General features: G+C 37.2%; 2 protein-coding genes and 1 long non-coding RNA gene across 3 annotated transcripts; 2 read left to right on the top strand and 1 right to left on the bottom strand.

Annotated features, from left to right (window-relative positions):
* Positions 1 to 4660: 4660 nt before the first annotated feature.
* On the bottom strand, positions 4661 to 5549 carry LOC125199562 (early nodulin-like protein 1). Its single transcript, XM_048097545.1, has 2 exons — positions 5287 to 5549; positions 4661 to 5175 (listed from the first exon to the last, which is right to left on the bottom strand). The coding sequence occupies exons 1-2, from the start codon at positions 5471 to 5473 to the stop codon at positions 4820 to 4822; spliced, it is 543 nt and encodes a 180-aa protein (XP_047953502.1). The 5' UTR covers positions 5474 to 5549; the 3' UTR covers positions 4661 to 4819.
* A 9406-nt stretch (positions 5550 to 14955) lies between these two features.
* On the top strand, positions 14956 to 16515 carry LOC125199563 (plant-specific TFIIB-related protein PTF2-like). Its single transcript, XM_048097547.1, has one exon. The coding sequence runs from the start codon at positions 14956 to 14958 to the stop codon at positions 16492 to 16494; it is 1539 nt and encodes a 512-aa protein (XP_047953504.1). The 3' UTR covers positions 16495 to 16515.
* A 3652-nt stretch (positions 16516 to 20167) lies between these two features.
* On the top strand, positions 20168 to 21506 carry LOC125199564. Its single transcript, XR_007172603.1, has 4 exons — positions 20168 to 20325; positions 20857 to 20974; positions 21127 to 21263; positions 21467 to 21506. It is a non-coding gene; the product is annotated as an uncharacterized LOC125199564 (long non-coding RNA).
* The last annotated feature ends 287 nt before the right edge of the window (positions 21507 to 21793 follow it).

The following is a 21793-nucleotide window of genomic DNA, read 5'->3' as shown; positions in this document are numbered from 1 at the left end:
AGGCCAAAAATTCTTCTAGCATTGCACCTTCCAAATAGGAATAAGTAAAGCCTCAAGAGCGGATCTAGGAAGACAATCAGGGAGATTGTAAACACCTTTGGCTTACATATGCCCTTACTTCTAGTGACCATATGATGAGTAGGTTTTGCGATATGTCATCATCGGTTGGTAAATTACCAGTATCGGAGTGTCGAGTAGGTGCATCATGTTGGAGATGATATAGGGGAATGAGATTGGTTTTGAAGAGAAGTAGCTAAAGCGGAGTAGAGTTAATTGGAGAAGAGAAAATTGCGAGGAGGTGATTGAGGGATAGGAGAAGAGCTAGGAGTCGAGAGGGAGTATCTGAAAATGGTCAAGCTGAACAGGGACTAGATAAAGCGAAGGAGCGGGAGAGGTGTAAGCGTGGTGAGCCGTGGTATTGGATGAAGTAACCACGATGCTGGAAGATGAGGGAATACGATTCATCAAACACAATGTCACGGGTAATGATTAGTTTTCCAGGAGGGTAATAAAGCTTTGTAGCCTTTGTGAGTTGAACGTATCAAGAAAGGTAGAAGGAGAAGATCCGGTTCGAGTTTGTGTTTGCTATAAGGCCTGGTAAAGGATTAGCAGACATCAAATGGTTGAGTTCATGATAATTGGGTTTAGCTTTCAACAACCTTTCAAAAGGAGAGTGTTATTCAAGCAGTGTGGAATTCGATTGATAAAGGAAAGAAGCTAAACGCATCATCCCAGAATTTAGTAGCTAAACCGCTTGAGAAAGCATAGCTAAAGCCATCTCAATGATATGTCTATGCTTTCGTTCAGGCTAAACCATTTTGTTGTGGAGTATAGGGACAAGAGACTCATGAGCTATACCAGATTCCCGTAAAAACGAAGAAAAACCTTGAAACTCTCCCCCCCAATCACTCGCAATGTCTTAATTTTATGATTGGTTTTTTTTCCAAAGTTTAAACTTCTTGAATCGGTTAACACCCTTTTAGATTTAAAAAAGGGGGAAAAAAACCATAGTGATCAATAAAGGTTATTTATCTAAACCCTTTTGGAGATGATAGGTGAAGGACCCCAAAATCCCCCTTTCCCAAAAGTTCAAGGGATCGGAATACACCTAGATGGTGATCTGGGGTAATGGAGGCTTTAGCAACGGGGGACTTGCACAAAACTGATTTTATTGAATTGAAAGGAACATTCGTGAAGAAAACCTTTTTTGACATTAAAAAGCACAATCCCTAACGTTTTGCCTAAGTCTGGTAACTAAAAGCCCTAGAAGAAGAAAATCAGAAGGAGTTTTTGGGGCGATAACTCGGTTTGAGCGGGGGACCTTTTTTTCCCTATAAAAGAAAAAAGGAAGCAAAGATCTTGATGTCTTGGTGTTAGGAGCGACTTGTGCAAGAAGAAGTGGTACAAACCATGATCTTGGGTGCCTTTGAGGATGATGCCCTTTGGGTTCCGATCCCCCAAAAAAAAAGTGGGATAAAATTCAAAAGTAGACATCATTATCCAAAATTGGGAGCCCTAAGAAGTTTTTTGGATATTTGGGGACATAAAGGTTATGCAAAAATAGAATCTGAGGAAGGATGAGAGGGGGATTTCAAAATTACCAACTCTTTATCTCATCCCATTACCACCCCCAAGATGAAGAAGTTTACCTCCTTTTTTGAGGTGAATTGAAATTCCCAAAATCTTTTTGGGGATATGTTTTTCCCCCTGTCTGGGTCCCAAGATGTGGATGAAGAAGCATCGGCCCCTATTGGGGAAACATCGGGATGGACAATATATCATTGATTTGGTTTGAACAACATTACGTGGGGTTAGGGGGTTCCCTCTCCTTCCCCCTTTTGAATCGATTTCTCATTTGAGCCATTTGGCACAAAGCTTGGTAGATCCCAACATTTTTCATTCTTGGACCGGTTTAACTTTTGTGGAATTTTGTTTCCGAATCTGCCCCTCTTCCCCCGATCTCCCCCCGCCTCGAAAAGTTGTTTCTTCTCCTCATAGTAATTAGTGTTGCCATCATCTAAAAATGTTGTTGTTACTTGGAAAAGTTCCGATTTCTTTTGCATAAAATTTTTTGAGGAAGAAAATCGAATTAATGGAATAGTTTCTCAACATCCTCACCTTTGCTCATAGCTTGTTGAAGAGTGAAACATCCTTGATCCCTCCTTGTTCTTAAATGATAGTAACCGTAGTTGTAGTCCCGGGGCGGATATGCATGATGTGATCCTCTTCACTCCTCGCATCCCGCTTGACAAATCCAACAACCTTTAACTTTGTTTTAAAAACTTAGGGCAGACTCTTTTGCGGTTTTAGAACCCGGCTTTCTTTATCACCCGCTTTTGATTGGGGTGCAAATGGTTTCAATCCTCCATTTTCATGGCTAGTGCTCAAACTACCGAAACATAATACTCTAGAAAAAGAAGATTGGATCTATGAGCTATTCGCTGCTGTACGGAAAAAGCGGTTTCTCTTTCTTGAGAAGTAATCGGGGAAAAATGGTTTGAGGAGGAGGTTCTTTCTCAGGTAAAAAAACCTTCAAGACGCGTCCTCCCCGCTAAAAAAACATTTGTTTCCAAATGGGGAAAATTTTCCTCGGTGGTTTGTTAAAACGGGTATTTTTTGGAAAGTTGTGGCTTTTGAAAAATCATGGTCTCTTATCCTTTCCCGTCGCCTTGGAAAAAAAAAAATGAAGAAAAGAAATCAATGAAGAGATGCCTAGGATCGCAGGCTCACATACCATAATGGAAATGGCGGTAAAGCAACTTGAGCATTGAAAAGCTAAGGAGAACATAAGCGCTTTTGGATAGAAATAACATATGCAAGTGTTTACGCTTGAATTCAAAAGTGATCGTTTGCAATTACACTTTGTCACTATTTATATATGATGCTAAGAAGGTCCTAGAACTTAGCTATAAATCCTAATAGCCTAATCGAGTTTGACCATGTCAAACTAGAGCGACAATGCTCTCAACGAATTGCTGTGTGGTCCTCTACATTCTCACGTCTTGAATTCTTCGCTCTTGACCAATGATGGCATGCCACTCAGCAATACATCTTTCCATGTAGGAACTGATACACGTGGCTCCATCACATTGCGGCTCATTCTTTTCTCCTTAACTTCATCGGTTGTATGATTGTTACATGGTGGTGTTTTGATCACCACGTTAACACTTCGACCTGGACCGTTCTTGGAGGAGGCTGGAGGAGGATGCAAGCTACGTCACCCCTATACTTCGGATGTTGGCGCCCCTCCGCCAGCAAGCGAGGTACTTGAACGGTTTAAACTCCAAGCTTTGGTAGGTCGCCAAGGCGGCACTGATGATGTCGAGCTCGCTCTTGCCGCTCCATCCGCCCCTCTTCTGTTGGAAGTACCCCTAGAACTTACCAATCTCTAAGTTGCATCGAAGATGCAATTGCGCACCATACTATCATTGCGATAGATGGTTCCATCGGCGTGTTTCATTGTAGAGGCGAGTGATGCGCCCAATACGTATCCCGGTTTGATTTGTGTCGACGTTCGTATCTTCGGTGGCTGCCAAATAGGCTTTGAACATCGCTATCATCTCACCCGGAGTGTATGGGGTGCGGGTGCCACGAACAGGGAGAGTAGGAGTATGAACGGAGCTGCTGCTCCCTCCGATCCGGGTTCGGGTGCCCACCGAACCGCCCCGAACCCGGAGCGTTTAGGTCGTCGAGGTAAGGACGATAGCCACGGAGCTGCGAACCTTGGGTTTGAGGAGGTCGTAAATTGCATTTCGGACTAAATCGGCCTCGAGTCGAACAATCGTGGTTCCAGACCGCGTTGCGGAAGGGTGATCGCGGAGCCGGACATCGTGTAGTGTGGTGGGAATTTAGATGAGAGAGTATGAGGAAAAAATATGAGAGAATGTAGATGATGATAGAATAGATGAGAATGTGATTTTTTTGTTGAAGTGGGGGTATTTATAGATTAAAATGTGAATTTTGGGGAAAAAAATTGAAAAATAAATTAAAAGTGGGAAGAAAACGGATATATTTTTTGGGAAGTGGGAAAATATTTTTTTTATTTAAAATATTTTTTTCAATTATTTTGCATTTTAAAAAAAATAAAAATAAATTAAATAAGCCAATGGCTATCCAGTTAGCGAATGAATTTGTCGCCACGTGTCTTGCTCAGCGGCCTGAGAGCGTGCTCTTAGCTAAAAACGCCTTGCAGCTACGACCGACTGAGGCATATGCTGTCTGCCTGCAGACAACGAGCACCTGCCTTCACGCTGCGGATGCCTCTTATTACGCCTTATATTACAATTAATGTCGTAAAAACAGTTACCTCTTATGGCAACAGTAAACGGTGGTGCTGATTCAGAAAGAAGTTGAAACTCGTATTATTCAGAGCAATTAGAATTCAATTCATTAGCTATAACTCCAAATATCTCATGCTCCCAACAGGAACAACCAAAAAAAGAAACGACGTTGTTTCATCATATATGATTCATAAAACAAGTCATGTGCACCAATGGAAAATTGACACCACGAGGCACGATCCAACTTCAAAAAACAAAAATCATGGAAAAATTAATCTTTGTGACTGTTGTTAGAAAATTAGAAATTATTACAAATTATATTTATAAGCAAAAAGCTGAAAACACTAATTAATTAACTTGAAAACAATAACAAGGTTCAATTGAACACATAAACTAATCGAATATATTTCGAAATGTAATCTCAATTACACCAAAATAATTAAATCCGAAAAAAACATAAAAAAATAAACTCCATTCCAAAAGAATCAAACAAATAACCATTCCTACTTCCTTCACCATTAGCAAACTCCCAAATTTCTTCACACCGCAACCAACATCGCCGCCAGCACCACCGCCAAAAATCCACCACTCAAGCTTCCGGCGCCGCTGGCAGGAGCAGGCGCTACCGCCGGACCCTCACTCTCCGCCGGCGAAGGCGCCGGAGAATTTATCAAATTGCTGCTGCGCCTCTCCGATATGACCACAACGATCAACTTCTGCCCCTTCTCGCAGTTGCCGTTGGCGCCGCTGATGAAATAGTACGGACCGGAGTGCGGGAGCTTCACCTTGGTGCTGCCGCCGGTGTAGGTCTCGATCGGCTTCGACGTGTTGCAGGTCACGTAATCTCTCTTCGTCACTTGCAGAACCGAGTCCTTGGATCCATCGTATTCCCAGACTGCAAAATCAATCACCGGAAAATCGAATCAACAACCAGATCTACTAATCAGAGAAGGTAATTAGATCTACAGACACCTAATTCAGAACTCTAATTGAGCTAATTCGTTACCTAGAGAATCTCCGATGTTGAAACGCGATTTCTCCGCCCAGTGGTTGAGAGACTCCGCGTCGGAGGCAGGGACCTTCCAGGCGCCGGATTTGCCGCCGACGAGGTGGTCTCTAGCTTCTGAGAAGCTCAATGACACGAAAATGAGTAGCAAAACTGAAGAGAATTGAGCTCTGGAAATTCCTGCCATTTCGATTTGGGAAAAATTGTTAAAGCAGCTGAGTTGTGGTGGTGGTGGTGGTGGTGGATGTGAAAATGGTGTTGCTGCGGTGTGTATATATATAGGAATGAGAGAGGGAAAACTAGCCGTTAAAGGGGTTAATGGGGAAGGGTGAGTCTGTCGGTATGAGTAACGTTAAGATTTACAGATATGATTGTGGGGTTGGCAAACTTATCTCTATTTTGATTTTTGACAAAAGCTACTTTGCTGATTTTATTATTTTATAGTCCTACCAAATATTATTATTAAATCAGTATTGATTTCTAAAATTATAAATTTTGGTCTAAATTTGATATAATTATAACTATAATATTGGTCGGAATTGATTTATTTCACGCAAAATTAGTTGGAAAGATCACTACAAGGGATAATTTGCTGATTTTTGTGACCAAATTTGGGAAATACTATTATTTTGCTAAATATCATATTTAAATGATTTGGTATACATACTGAATATTATTTGTTAAATAATATTAATTAAATGAAAAAAATATGATCACTGGAATATGAAATATTATTATAGAACACATAAACTATTGGTTATACAGATTTCACATAATCTAAAATTAAATATGACATGAATAGCATTTAAAATAAGAAATTTTGTATGAGAGATGATAATAAATAAAATTTAAATGAGATATTGATCCAAAATAATATCATAAACTTTAGCCTAGTTTGATAAGAAATGAACTTCAAATTTGTTGTAAAAATTATGAACTTATCCTTTGTAGTAGTGAATTTCTAAAGCTGAAAAAATGATTTTATGAAAAAATCACTATGAATCCAAAATTTTTTATTTTTACAACCAACTATAAAATTTATGAAAAATATCAAATTTACACTCAAATTTGTGATTTTAAGTATCAATACCTCTCAACAAAATAAAGATAAAAGATCCTATTTATAGCTTCTATAGTGAAAATTATGAATCAGTGATAAAGGAATAGGTAAATCTTGACCGTGAGTTGACATACTATATTAGTAGTACTCACTACTTTATAAAGTTATGTTAATACCTTTAATAGCATCAAAGATAGGAAATATTAGTTTAAAATATTACTAATAATATATTGAATGGCCAATCACTTATACAAAGAGATAGAAAATTCTTTTAAAACAAAATTCTAATTTGAAAGTATGAATTTTTTATACTCTATGTTACTACTAAATTTACATAAATTTTATGTATTATAACTATTAGATTGAATCACATGATATTTGATTGCTTAATTACAACATTGTTTAAGAGCAAAATAATACTCCGTCCCAACTTAATTGTCACTCTTGGAGTGGGCACGAATATTAATAAACGTAAGAAAAGTTGGTTGGAAAGTTTGTGGAACGTGGACTATTTTTTATGTTAGTTTTATACTAAAATGTGAGTAGAGTGAGTTAATGGAGTGTGAGACCTACTTACCATCTATGGTAAAATGAAATGTGACAATTAAGTTGGACGGATCGAAATGAAAAGAGTAATAATTAAGATGGGACTGAAGGAGTATAATGCAAATCGTATGCTCATGGTTATTGCACCTATGTGTCGCGGTCTTTGCAATGTACTACTTCGAGGAAATAAAGGTTGTTGGACTTGATCCCGATTTGATTTGTTACAGTATCATCATCAATGGACTCGGGAAAGGAATAAAATTCGAGGAAGCTCTTAATCTTCTTGATGATGAGAAATAGAGGGATGGGAAAATTCGAAAAAGCTAATTTTTTTATTTTTACAATCAACTTTAAAATTTATGAAAAATATCTAATTTACACTCAAATTTCTAATTTTAATATCAATACCTCTCTCAACAAAGTAAAGATAAAAGATCCTATTTAGCTTCTTCGATGAAAATTACTCCTTACGTCCGTAAAGTGGGTAGAAAAGTTGGTGGAATGTGAGACTTACTTTTACTCCCTCCGTCCGCCATTAGGAGTCACATTCATGGCGAGACGGGTTTTAAGAAATGGTAAGAAAAGTGAGGAAAAAGTTAGTGGAATAGGGTCCCACTTATATATATTAGTTTTAAATGAAATGTGAGTGAAATGTGGGTGAAATGAGTTGGTGGAAGGTGGATCCTATTACCATTTATGGTAAAAGTGAACAGACTCTTATTCGGATGGACTAAAATAGAAAAACGGACTCTTATTCACGAACGGAGGGAGTATATATTAATATTATACTCCATCCGTTTCACTATAGTTGAATCATTTTACCATTTCGGAAAGTTTCTTCATAGTTGAGTCATTTCCTTTATGGTAACTTTTTCTCTTTTATCTCTACTCTCTCTTACTTTATTCACTTTATACTTTATTCTCTCTACATTTTCCTCTCTACTTTTTTATCTATTTATTTAGCACACTCAATATTCATTTCTAAAACTCTCGTAATCAAAAAGTTTCCTACCTCAACTATGGCGAAAATGGGAGGGAGTAATAAAATGTGAGTAGAATGGACTAGTGGAATGTAGAGAAGTCCATTTACCAAATATGGTAAAAATGAAATGGAACATTTATTAGTGACACGCACATGAAAAGAAAAAATGAGGCATTTAATGGCGTGACGAAGGGAGTATGAATCAGTGATAAAGGAATAGGTAAATCTTGACGGGTGATCAGTTTACATACTCCCTCCGCCCCGCTTAAGATGACACGTTTTCCTTTTTAGTTTGTCCCAACTAAGATGACACATTTCCTTTTTTTGGAAACTTGGTCTCTAATTACCATGACACTTTGCCACTTTTTCTCACTTCTATTAAAATATTCATCTTCCTTTATCTCTCTACTTTAATACTTACACACACCTTCTCTCTCTCCAATTAAACACTTTAACCAATAACTCCTAAAATCCCCGTGCCGGCTAAGCAATGTGTCATTTTAGCCGGGACGGAGGGAGTACTGTATTAGTACTTACTATATAAAGTTATGTAAAATATCTTTAATGGTACTCGTTTCTATGACAATTTCGTTTAAAATATTAGTAATAATATATATTGAATGGTCAATCACTTATACAAAGAGATAGAGAATTCTTTTATTTTATATAAAATTCTAATTTTGAAAGTATGAATTTTTTATACTCCTATTTTGCTACAAATTTTACATGAATTTTATTTACTATAACTATTAGATTGAATCATAGTATTATATTTGATTGCTTAATTAGAACATAGTATAAAAGCAAAATAATATAATGCAGGGACTTGATCCTGATTTGATTTGTTACAATATCATCATCAATGGCCTCGGGAAAGGAAGAAAATTCGAGGAAGCTCTTAATCTTCTTGATGAGATGAGAAGTAGAGGGATGAAGCCTAACCTTTATATACATATAATGCTCTAGTTCTAGCATATACTTGTGTCTGGTAACCTGAATGATGCATATACAGTTTAAAAGCAGACAATGGTTGGAGTTTGTGCTTCTAATTTGGACACTTTTGCTCAACTTCCAAATTAACACTTTTGTCTTCTCTTTTGCCGAATCAAATTTGGTTTTATACAAAAGAAATACATGTAGAATCTGTGGTGTTCGGTTTACAAGATAAAATAATACCAACATACAATTTAGAATTGAGTTGTGAGATTATTTTAATCATAGGGGATTAGCTATGACTAATTATCTTATGATTATCCATCTGGATTTAGTTGTGGAGTTGAATCTCATGAACCAAACACACAACAAATTTAATCATGGATACAATCTTGCAAACCGAACACCCCCTAAGTTGAGTCATGTCGTCGTGCATATACAGATTGACTGTTCAGTGAAATTAGTTGAGTGTTGAAGAGAATTCGAATACGAACTATCTCCATAAGAGCATCCGCAATGGTGCTTAGGCCAGCAATAGGCCAGCCATTCTCTCCCCTGCCACGTCAGCAACACTAAAAAATCCACCTCGCCACATCGTATTTAGACCAAAATACAAATAAAATTTCCCGCAATAAAAAATAATTCAAAATATACTACATTTACTGTAATTAAAATTACGATTAAATTACCGAATTAATTTTACTAGACTTATACGGGAAAATTCATTAATTTTATATAAAAAAAGTACATTAACTAAAATTCAAAAAAATTACATAATAAAAAATCAAATCCGGGCTTCCATACACGAGCCACCGCCCCACTTTACTCCTCACTAATTTATTAAAAAAATACACAAAAAAATGTTAGTACGCCTTGAATCAAGTATAAAGGCTAAGCCGCCAGGCCGAACTAGGGTATCAAGAAGTCAAGTTGCTGTCCATCGCTAGATGCTGCTCTTGTGCGTAAATTTAGAGACAGAGAAAATCGCGCTTTATATAGTTTTTCAAAAATTAAAAAAAAAAAAGCACTAAAAAAATTTTTAAAAAAAAAGAATTAAAAATAAAATAAAATAAAAATTAAAATAACAGCGCATGGCCGATCGGGCCGCTGACAATGGCGGCCGTCATCAGCCGTGATCGGCGCCCACACGCGACTGGCTAGCCTTTACGCTCGCTTTTTTTCGCCGGTGGTCCATTGCCGTCGATCTAACAATCGGTTCGGTTAGGCCGATCGGCCAGGATACACTGCCATTAGCCTCGGCTGTAGCTTGGCAGAGTTGACGCCTACTATGCATGATGCTCTAAGAAGCATCCGCAATGGTGCGTAGTTGCTGCCGATAAGCCAGCCATAGGCCAGCCGATTTTTCCCTCGCCACGTCAAAGAACACTAAAAAAACCACCTCGCCACATCGGGATTTGGTGAAGCGCTACCATAGGCCACCAAGTAATAAAAACAATTCAAAATATACTACATTTACTTTAATTCAAAATTAAGGTTAAAAAACGGAATTAAATTTATAACACATATAATGGGAAAAAATTCATTAATTGCATTTAAAAAAGTTATATAGATAAAAAAAAATTGTATGCATAATAAAGAAAAAAACTATCGCCGCGTGCAGTCCTCCGTGCCTACAACTCTTCAATTATATCCTTTGGAGTTGGACATGAGCATCCACTGGGCGCATGTCAGTAAATTCCTTGAGTCGGGTCGGCTTCATCGAGTAGGTACCTCGCGTCAGTACGCTAGCGTCGCTCCGTGGCTTGGACCGGCTTCATCGCCACCGACCCAACTACTACAATAGGGACGCTTCGCCTCTCGATTTATCATAATGTGCAAGATAATGCAGTAGCAGTACATTAACCTCAGTAAACGTAAGATCCTAAATCCTTAGCCAACGCGTTGGGCCTTTAATTGCACGCTTTCATCGAGTATCTGAAAGCACACCAAATGCGCGCGTCCACGCCCTCGCGCGCCGACCCTGCCGTTGCGCAAAGTAGGCCTTCTTTTCATCACTTGTTTGCCTGATCGTCATCATAAATACGGGCCAGTTTAGGTATATCCCATCTGCCAAGTAATAGTCCATATCATGCCTAAGTTGCCGTTGGCCACAAATGAGACGGCCGGACCGACGCCCCGGCACTTCTCGCTGAAGAGGAGAGACGAGTTCAGGACGTTGAGGTCGTTGTTCGACCCAACCTACTCCAAAGTAGGCATGCCGGATCCACATCCGATAAACAGCTACGGCCTCGAGGATTATCGTGGGGTTCTTTCGACTTGTAGCCGGCCGTCGTAGGCCTCCTTCCAGTGCAGTCTGACAGCTTCTTCCACTCCCAATGACATGCCTATGCCGTTTAACATCCCCGGAACCCATGCTTCTCCCCGTGCATCTCGCATTTCAATCGACACCTTTCTGGAGTAGGGCTTCTCAAGGTACCGTTTTCACCGGGGGTACGTCGACTCACGCCCTTACGTAACTCCCTTCGTACATTTCCTGCACAGGGCCGACGTATCTCAATGGGCGTTGAGCGAAAGTACTCCATCCCACATGTCTGCTGCGCGCTCCGTAGGCTAACCGCCCTCGATTGCACGCTGCAGTACTTTTGGATAGGCGTGGGGCTGTTACCGGCTAACCGTATCGTGCTGCTCGAAGCTTTAAATACGTATATTGACGCTCCAATGCCCCAACGAGGCAAGATAAACAACTCCCCGCGCGCGACGAATCGGCTAGCCGGTCGCTAGCCGACCATTGCGGATGCTCTAAAAATCAAGTTTATTTTATTATTTCAACAAATTTTGAGGCCTAAATTTATAAATATAACTTAATTTTTTTTATTATACAAACCCATAGTATTACTTTCTTTTCATTAAAAAAAAATCTAACTCCAATGGAACTTTAATAAATATAAGCTTATATAAAATGTTGTTATATTCTCCAAATCAAAAGTTAATACTACTATTCAATTCGTGAAAATTATTGATATCAGTATTATTTGATCACACCACAAATTTTATTAAATTGAATCAATAAACTATGATAAATAACATCATAAAGTGATACATGTCAATCCGTTCGAAAAATATTCTTAAATCTCAATTTGAACTATTTTGTAGTTCATTATGTTTATTTTTTTATTTTATTTTATCATAATATGTCCGAAGTGTTATAATACAGATAATTGATATGCTGATGGACAATTTGTGACGGAGAGTGAGCGACTGATTCTTTAATTATTGAAATGGGAGAGTAGAGAGAATGGCGGTTAAATCTTAGAATTACAGAGCTTTTATGAGAAGAGATCGAATTTTGTATTAAAAAATACTTCCTCCGTCTCGGATAATTCGTCCCATTTTACCGGACATGGATTTTAAGAAATCTAATGGAAAGTGAGTTGAAAAAGTTGGTGAGACGTTTTTATAATAAAATGTGAGTAGGAATGAGTTAGTGGAATATGAGGTTCACTGCCAAAAATGGTAAAAGTGAAGTGGGACAAATTATATGAGACGGACCAAAATAGAATATTGGGATGAATTATCTGGGACGAAGGAAGTAATTAATAACTGCTGATTTGGAAAGTGGCACTTACTCTTCCTCGCAAAGTGTCCCTCAGCATATCATTTCTCCGTATGGGTAAATCGCCTATTTCTGCAAAGGGATTTTTAGAGAATAAATATCATAGATGATTTACTTTTTATATAGTAGTTATAAATAAATAAGAATTTATCTATAAAGCTTAAAAGATTTAGAAACGGAGAAGAGCGCAAATTTTGATACATTCGAATAAAAAAATCAATTGTGTCAAATTCTAGATTTAAATATTTTTTATGAATCCTAATTGAAGCCATTTTTCATACTTATCTCTATTCATTGGACTAAATTAGCTTGCAATTTTTTTAGAAATAAATTAGATTGGAAAATTGTTTAAATTAGTTTTTGGATAAATTACAATTCTATTTTGAAAGTTTACACGATTAACATAAACTATAAATTGAACTTCATTGATTTACTCAGCAATTAATTCAGCAATTTAATATAAATTCAGTTATGATAAATTTATATATATTAATAATTTCTCTGCTGTAAAGATAAAATTAGTTATTTGGCTTATATAACTAGCATACTACTATATTGTAATTAATAACAATAAAAATTTGTCAATTATTGGAGATGGGCCAAATACAATATACTCCCTCCGTCCGCGAATAAGAGTCCCGTTTTTCTATTTTGGTCCGTCCGCGAATAAGAGTCTCGGTTCATAATTACCATAAATGGTAAAAATGTCACAAATTCCACCAACTCATTCTACTCACATATAATTTAAAACTAATATATATAAGTGAGACCCTTATTCCACTAACTTTCTTCTTCCACTCACTTTTCTTAACGTTTATTAAAACCTGTGCCGGAATGGAATGGAACTCTTATTCGCGGACGGAGGGAGTATAACTTTTTTACAGTAATTTTACTATTGGAGAATCACAAAAGCTAATTGTTCGAAAGAAATAAATTTGCGTATAATATACACTTATATAGTTTTCATAAATTCCAACTATTATTTGAAGTATTAAAAAAAACCTCAAATTGCCAAAATTAAAAAATATTTAATAAAAAAGTGACTTAAATATAATTTTGACCACTCAAGTCGGTACAATATAATCAATTACTAAAACCTAATTAAAATATTTACTTGAGAATAAAAGAGAAAACTAAACCCCAAAATCCTAATCTCTTCCGTTTCGCCCGCCTCACACATTGTCTGGCGGCCAAATAGTCTGTGAGGTCAAAATCCACCGGTAAGGCCACCGCCTGCTGATTTCCGTCGGCAGTCGTTTCTCTTAGGCTGTAATTGTTTTAATTGAAGTATCAATTTTATGTTTCATAATAGTAATTTGATCTGCATCCTTGGTGTTGCAATTTGGATGTGTATGCGATTAGTCTGGGTCAGGTAATTCGGTCGGTTCAACACGGTTAACCGAGCATAAAAGTAACCGAGATTGAAGCACTGAAACCGAAATCGAATTGGCCTCGGTTCAGTTCGGTTCCAGTTAACCAAACCGGAACTGAATTAAAAAAAATAAAAATTCATGCAGTTCATAGCCTATTTCTGAATGTGCCTCAACAGCACCCGCTACTTCTCCTCCGTATCAAGCTCGTACAGCACCGATTTCGTCTCCGGCACGTACCCCTGCTCCATCATCTCCTCCGACAGCATCACCACCAAAGCATGGACCAGCTCGATTTGAGGATTCACCTCGTCCACAGACCTAATCGAGTACACCCTTTTCTTCGCTTCAATCCAGCAACATCCCGGTACCTTCTGCAGTCCCTTCTCTTCCAACACCATCTTCACTCTCTTCACCTCGTCCCACATCTTCGCCGCCGCGTATATCTCAGCAAGAAGCATGTAGTTCCCTGCATTCGTGGGCTCGAGCTCAAACAGCATCCTGCTCGCCCTCTCTGCAAGCTCCATGTTGCAATGAATCCTGCACGATCTGAGGAGAGCGCCCCACACCAGCTCATCTCGCATATCGGCTGTGATCCGAGCCGCTTCCTTTAGTCTATTAGCTCTGCCAAGAAGATCCACAATGCAAGTCTCCCCATCGAATCAAACAACGATTTTCCCTCATCAACGAGTCCAGAATGGCTGCAAACTCCCAACACACTGATTAACGTTACTGGAGTAGGCGATACACCTCGTTTCACCATCTCCTTAAACGTCGCAAGCGCCTTTAATTCGAGCCCGTGCATGCATAGCTTTAAATGAGTAATTCGGTTCCAATCAGTTGATCCAATCGGTTCAACCTATTGGAACCGAATCGAACCGATAACCGAGTAGACGCCTTAATTTTGGAACCGTAACTGAGAAATGTGATATTCGGTTTGGTCATCGGTTAACTGACCAACCGATGACCGAATTAATTAGTAGTACATGTTAATCATATAAGCAGTCTAGAATCAATCTGGATGTGTATGTGATTAGTTCATCGATGTCATTGATAAATCAATCGGTAATTTATTTGCGAAATATTCCAAACAATCAATACATTTTCTCCTTTAAGCTCCAGTAAATGGTTTCCAACATTAAAACAAAGTCAGTAAGTGCTTGTACCTCAATGATTTTGATTGTTTCTTTGTTTCAGCAAAAAGATGGAAAGTTCTCGCGCCTGCGAGAGCTGCAGGAAGAGGACGCTAGTATCTGATTATGAAACAGGAAATATGGAATGTACGTCGTGCGGAATCATCCATCAATTCGATAATTTGCAAGAGCCTACTGGCGGCATTACTGGCACCTACATTCGCATTGGAACTGCCCATGATTACAAGGAAACTAACATCCATCATGCTCAAAACTTGATTCACGATTTTATGTTCAAGTTGGATTTTTCAGCCCAGAAATCGCAAGAGGTTAGGCATTTGATTGAGGAGGTCACTGATGGAGAATACGGCCAAGGGGATTGGTTTTCTGTTCTGATTGGGGCATGTTCTTATATTGTGATGAGAATGGATCAGAAGATGATGCCCATTGTTGATGTGGCTGATACAGTTGGTTGCGATGTGTATGAATTAGGGCGGATGATTGGCCGGGTGGTTGAATTTGTCGATTTGAAGTTGCCTGAGTTTGATATTGTGAATGCTTTTGAGCGAGCAATGACGAGCATCCCTAGTTTTACTCATGTGGCGGCGGATTTGGTTAAGAGGATGCGGCAGCAAGGGGTGTTTTTGGTGCAGTGTTTGATCAAGTGGTTTGTTACGACGGGAAGGAGACCAATGCCAGTGGTGGCTGCGGTCTTGGTTTTTGTTGCACAATTGAATCAAGTAGATAGTGTGAAGATCGAAGATGTGGCAATGGAGTTGCACGTGACAATAAGTACCTGCAGGCTAAGGTATAAGGAGCTTCTAGAGAGGCTTGTGGAGGTTGCGCAGGTGCTTCCTTGGGGGAAGGATGTGACGGTGAAGAATATTTTGAGGAACGCCCCATCTGTGATGCAATACATGGAGATGAAATCGTTCAGTCGAGGGGGAAAACAACGTTTCATCTGTGATGTGGAAGAGATTGTGGGAGACTGCTTGAGTAAAGACATTGGATATGGATATGATACCTTCAATATGGAAGAAGATTGCAGCAGCAGCTCTAAATATTTTGAACCGAACTGTTTGCCTAGAGATTGCCCTGATAAATTTCAAATTTCTCATGAGTGTTTGACACTGATTTATTCAAATTACATAGAGGGGATTTCTGCCATTGATGTAGTGAATCCAAGGAAGAGGCAAAAAGGAACGTTTGATCTTCACGGATATACAGAGTGGTGGAGTGGGAAATCGGAGATGAGCAAGAAGATGATTCTGAAGGATATATTGCAGAAGGATGTGGGATTGGATGCTCGGCCGCCATCTTTCAATAGAGCGTGCTTGGCTAGGGCTGAGAGGCAAGAAAAGATCAAGGCTGCAAAGATGCGCATATTGAGGATTATGCGTCCTAAAAGTGGTGGGGGCAATGATCTTACTGTATTCGAGCCAGAGAAAGCGAGGAAAAAGACAAGGAAAAGGAAATGTGGTGTGGAGATTGAGTGGGAAGATCTCATAATTGAAACTCTGCTCCTTCATAGCGTGAAGGAAGAGGAGATAGAAAAAGGACATTACAATGCTCTGTTAGACTTGCACGTGTTTGCTCATGTTAATGAATGATGAAGGCTCTGTTAAGATTTATGGTTTTCGTCACCTAAACCAAAATAGTCCATTATGCATAACAAATGCATAAAGGTTTGTGAAACACCAAATTTTTGCATATGAGTGATTCAAGTAAGTAGCTTCAGCCATTAGAATTTTTATTCTGTTTTACTTAATTAAATGTTTATTTTCGATAAACGATAACTGAGCAATGAGAAGTATGTTTTGCTTATATGTGTGTTTTTGCTACTATTATTTTTATTGATTTGCAGAGTACTTCGTGCTCTTGTGGTTTAACTTAGAGAATATGGCCAAGTTTAGCATGATAAAATCAATCTGGTTTCATGTAAATCCGTGAATTATACTACTGAGTGGGAATCATAGTAGTCGCTCGCAAAAACAAATTCTCCACTGCTTGCTGAGACCAACTAGCTTGGTAGGAACTAGGAAGTTAAGTTGAACATGTTTAAACTTTAAACCAATGGACAGCTTCTGCCACATGTTTAGACAGCCATGTCCTTGTCGAAAATGAAGCTCCAAGGTCTAGAGCAGGCTGCTGAGAACTTGTCATTAGTTCAACGACCATGTCTAGTGTCCTACCAAGACATCCCCTTTGCACCTAGCAACTATGGATATTCCAACATCTGTCCTGCAGATTATCTTTAATTAGCTTTATTAGTAGTAGTTTATTGCTGTCTGGACTCTGGAGTCTAGTTATTACTTATAAGTAGAGTGTTAGAGAGTGAGGGTTGGACTATATATAGCTCCTCGATGGAAGGGCAATGTGTCTTGGATTCAACTTTATTTTATTATTTAACAAATTAAGGCAGAAATTTATAAATATTATAGATATAGCTTGAATTTTTATTTTTTTATGATTCAAATTCAAATTCAAATTCATATTCATATCTTTTTCATTTTCCAAAATCTTCAATTCCAATTTAATTTTATTAAAAATGAGCTTATATAAACATGTGATTCTCCCAATCAAAAGTTAATGGTTAATTAGTAAAAATAACTGAAATTAATATTACTATATGATTATACCACTAACTTTATTTATATTTAGTCAAATTAACCATAAAAATAATGTAAACTGTAAATACATTATGATTTATAGTACTAGTAGTTAAAAACTTAAAATGATACAATGGAATGTTTATCTTACTAGTCACACATGGTGATAGGAGACACGTTAAAATTTTGTGAAAAAAAAGAACGTTAAAATTTTGTGAAAATGAAGATCGAAAATAGTTATAAAAAAAAAATAAAAAAAAAATATGTCAGTATCAACTATCAATAGGTCTTTAGATTATATAGAGAGATAATTAAATCAGTCTTTTGAAAGAAAATAGAATAATATATAAAACACCCATACTCTTAAGCAGTGTATATGGTATATAAGCAGTCTAATGTTTGGCTAGTAGTAGTGTAGTGAGTTCTCTCTTGATTCTTCATCTTCCTTGATATCATAATACATATGCGTACTTTGTTTGCCAACTGAATTTATGTGAGAATTTTAATCTTTCTCATATGATCTTGTTTTACTTAATTAAATGGTTATTTTGGATCAACGATAACTATGGAATGATAAGTATTTTTTGCTTATGTGCGTGTTTTTGGTTGCATTGTAGAATTAACAAAACTTTGGTAAAACATATGAGTACTGAGAGAATATAACAAATTTAGTTTTTATAAGTCTAAAAATATGATGAGATGTTAGAATTCTAAGACATTGATAAGACGTTTTCTGCGATTAATTCAATATTGCAGAGGAATTAAATCAAATTGTATTAATCTATATGAATATACAATGCTATGAGAATTAAGTGCGTGAATTTCATGTAAGATTGAAACTGAAAAAATTGGAAGAATTTTTGCCAAGGTGTATAAAGTTTTAAGTTTAATTAAAGAGGATTGAAATATCAATATAATTAAGTATTACAAGCATGATGTGGGTAGAAGTAAGAAGAAATTTAGGATTAGATTAGTGTTAATATAAAATTTAATGTTGAAGGGAAATTGGTAAAATCACATAAAATAAACCAATTTATGTACCTAAGTTGAGGATTCTAGATTATTTTTTATAATTTGTTGCCAAATGGCACAAAATTGTTGGAACAAATAAAATAATCATAAGACACCATATTAAAATATCGAAGAACACACTTTTTTTCATAAGATACCACACCATATTAAAATAGCTAAGAACACACTTTTTTTCCCCACCTCCGGGGAGACAAAAATCGACAGCCACCCCTTGAACTCCCTAGGCATTTTCTCCATTTTTCTTACTAGTTTTTGCATCGTTATTAGAGGGTTAATCAAGGTAATTCTATCTATCTAACCTATTTTTATATAAAAGTAATTTATGGATTCATGAGTCTTATATTTTAGGAGTTTCGAAAATATTAAGAATGATTAAGCATGTGATTTGTCTCTTAATATGAATTATATGTGATTTTAGGATACTAAAAGTATGTTTTGTGGTTGTTTAAGGAACTGAAAATGTTTTCATTATATTACATGTTGACCGAAAATTAATCTTTATAAAGAACTATATGCTGTGAATTTCATTTGATGAATTTGAATACATATACGTCGTACCCGATTTTAGCTAAATTGGTTGTCCCAATACCCGCCCCGTGATATACCGGGATTACCCGATACCCGTGTCGGGCATCCCGTACCCGATGCATTGCGGGTACCCGTACCCGACCCGAAATTCGAATAAAAAAATTGAAAACCATAATAATCGTTAATGTTCCCTAATTTACTTAATTAATATTGATGGTAATTTTTCAAATGAATGTGTATATGGCTATTATTATTTAACTATTTATTTTTTTCTCTAATTTAACTTATTTCTGTCCCTCCATAACTATATATGGAGTGGAGGGAGTATTAAAAATGATATATGGCTCTACTACTAATAATAACGCGGGTATTAATCGAGTAACTGGTGTGACTTTGCGTAGTCAGTGATATCGGCTACCATAAAACTCTAAAATACACTACCCGATCCCGCCCCATTTCCCGTTATCGTCGGGTATCGGGTACCCGATACTACGGCGGGTAGCGGGTCGAGATGGAAATTACCCATTACCCGCTACCCATTTTGCCACCCCTACATATACGTGATTTAGGGGAGATATAATGCTAAATGAAATTTTATTTTAATTATTGGTAATGATTTGGTATATTTTGGAAAACTAATAAAGAATTATACCGTATATTTATATAGCGGACGGGTTGAATTGTGAGAACTAACTATTGAAACGAATTCTAGACTTGCAATAATGTTTGTCATGATTTTTGTAAGAATTGATTAAATGAGAATTAAGTTAAATTAGAAATTTAATTAGAATATTATTGGAAAGCACAAGTTAAATTAAGAAAATAAATGAAATTATTTAGATGATACGATGATGAAAACATGATTTAGAATGAATATGGATGTCTAGGTAGATTATTGAGAATTTAATTTACGAATGAATTGGAAATGAGATGGAATGACGAGTGAGCATGAGAACTTACATGATGCCTCGTGTTTGGTTGATTACATTCGGTACAATTGGCATGCCATAGGACATCAGTTCTTCATTATCTGTAATCACTCGTCTTCTGGATAATTGAAGTGAGGATCGTCTGATATCAGATATGTCTAATTCTCTGTCTGCACCCTCAGGAGTGATCTAATTCTCTGTCTATATCCTCAGGGGTGATCTGATTCTCTGTCTGCCCCCTCAGGGGTGATCTGATTCTCTGTCCGCACCCTAAATGGGTTGTCTGTGCGGAGTCCTCTCGAGGATAAAATCTGCATCTCCATCTGATTCTATATCTGGTCTGGTACGCATACTCTAGTCTTTTACTACGCTCTTAATGGGATTTTCTATGCGTTTGGATATGTGAAAATATGGTTGGTATGTATATGTGCTATGTGTGCTACATATTCTGCGATTGATATTGTCTATCGTTGGATTCTGGGCATGTGTTGGTTATAGGGGCATGTATTTGGTTATAGGGGAGATGCTACCCAATTTATGTTAGAAACTAATAAGACGATAATAATATGATAGATATGATAATAATTGGTAAATAAAATGATAATAAGAATTTTAAGTTGCGTGATCGCTGCTTGGAGAGAAATTTTGGTTGAAGTGTTGGGTATGTTGCATGTTAGTCGACATTGGAGTGTACGGGTTGACCTTTCTTCATGTCTGACTTAGCGCTACATCCTTGGCGGGTCACTAAGCTCTGTCCGTGATAGATGTTTCGAATTGTTAGTCGTGACATGTTAGCACTAAATATTATACTAAGTTGCTTCCGCTCTAATTATAAATATTGACTAATGATTTAAATATTTGGTTTTGAATTCAGAAAATGAAAATTTTAAATTGCCATACTTTGGTACTGGAACTGTGACATCACCTATTCGGCGGGTGGATGATCGGTGGAGGGTGTTACATCGACGATTGTTTGCATAGCAAAAGAGCAGGTATCTGAAACAATTTGGGGATCAATTTTGGGTTCACAGCCTTCAAAATTCCGCCTCCGTCGCCATGTCTGTAGCTTTGATGCTCACCAAAGCTCTGCGAGATTGCATTTCCCTTTTCCCTTTTTATTAATTTTTTTTGATTTTGTGTTTAGTTGATTATCAATGGCGAATTATCCCAAGGCCGCTGCTGGAAACAGTGCTCAACAATCACGTGCAGCACCACCACGTCCCTCAGCCTCTCATCCTCCATGCTCCCGGGGCGTTGGAAAAACCACCCTTATACTTGAACGTAAGCAAATAGAATCCCCTTTTGTGTTTGTGTGTAAGCTCAATTCTGATTTTTATATGGATATTTGTTAAAATAATTAGGAGATTAATTAGTAAATTAAAAATCAGAATTAAGAGTTTAATTTGGTCAAAATCGGGTTGATTGTTAGTTTTTAACGGAACTATTGACGGAGGACCAAAATGATCAAATTTCCATATGTGCAGGACTAAAAAATCCAAAAATAAAGTCAAGGATCAAAAAGGTAAAATGGTCATATGTTCAGGACCAATTGTGACTTTTACTATAATAGTATTATTTTGTACGAACTTACCGTTGGTCATAAACTCATGAAGTTTGACAATTTAACACGATTCCAAACTAAAACTGACATGACTAAGTTATAATTTGCGTTAAAAATCAATGTCTTGTATCAAACTAAGTTTTTTAAAAGTTCAAGAAAAGCCATATGCATCACTGTCACGGCACCACTTCTCAATTCATTAGTCTTTTGTTCTAAGACCAAGATAGATAAATAAAATATTCTCAATTCA

This window comes from Salvia hispanica, unplaced genomic scaffold (genome assembly GCF_023119035.1).
Source record: "Salvia hispanica cultivar TCC Black 2014 unplaced genomic scaffold, UniMelb_Shisp_WGS_1.0 HiC_scaffold_56, whole genome shotgun sequence".
Lineage (NCBI taxonomy): Eukaryota > Viridiplantae > Streptophyta > Magnoliopsida > Lamiales > Lamiaceae > Salvia > Salvia hispanica.
This window is presented reverse-complemented; position numbering and strand designations above follow the sequence as displayed.

What these genes read in the sequence shown, in the direction of transcription:
- LOC125199562 (XM_048097545.1), bottom strand. Translation starts at nt 5,473, where the DNA reads ATGGCAGGAATTTCCAGAGCTCAATTCTCTTCAGTTTTGCTACTCATT. An exon ending in CAACATCGGAGATTCTCTAG is followed by an intron (nt 5,176 to 5,286) that starts GTAACGAATTAG and finishes TTGATTTTGCAG; the next exon opens with TCTGGGAATACGATGGATCC.
- LOC125199563 (XM_048097547.1), top strand. Translation starts at nt 14,956, where the DNA reads ATGGAAAGTTCTCGCGCCTGCGAGAGCTGCAGGAAGAGGACGCTAGTA.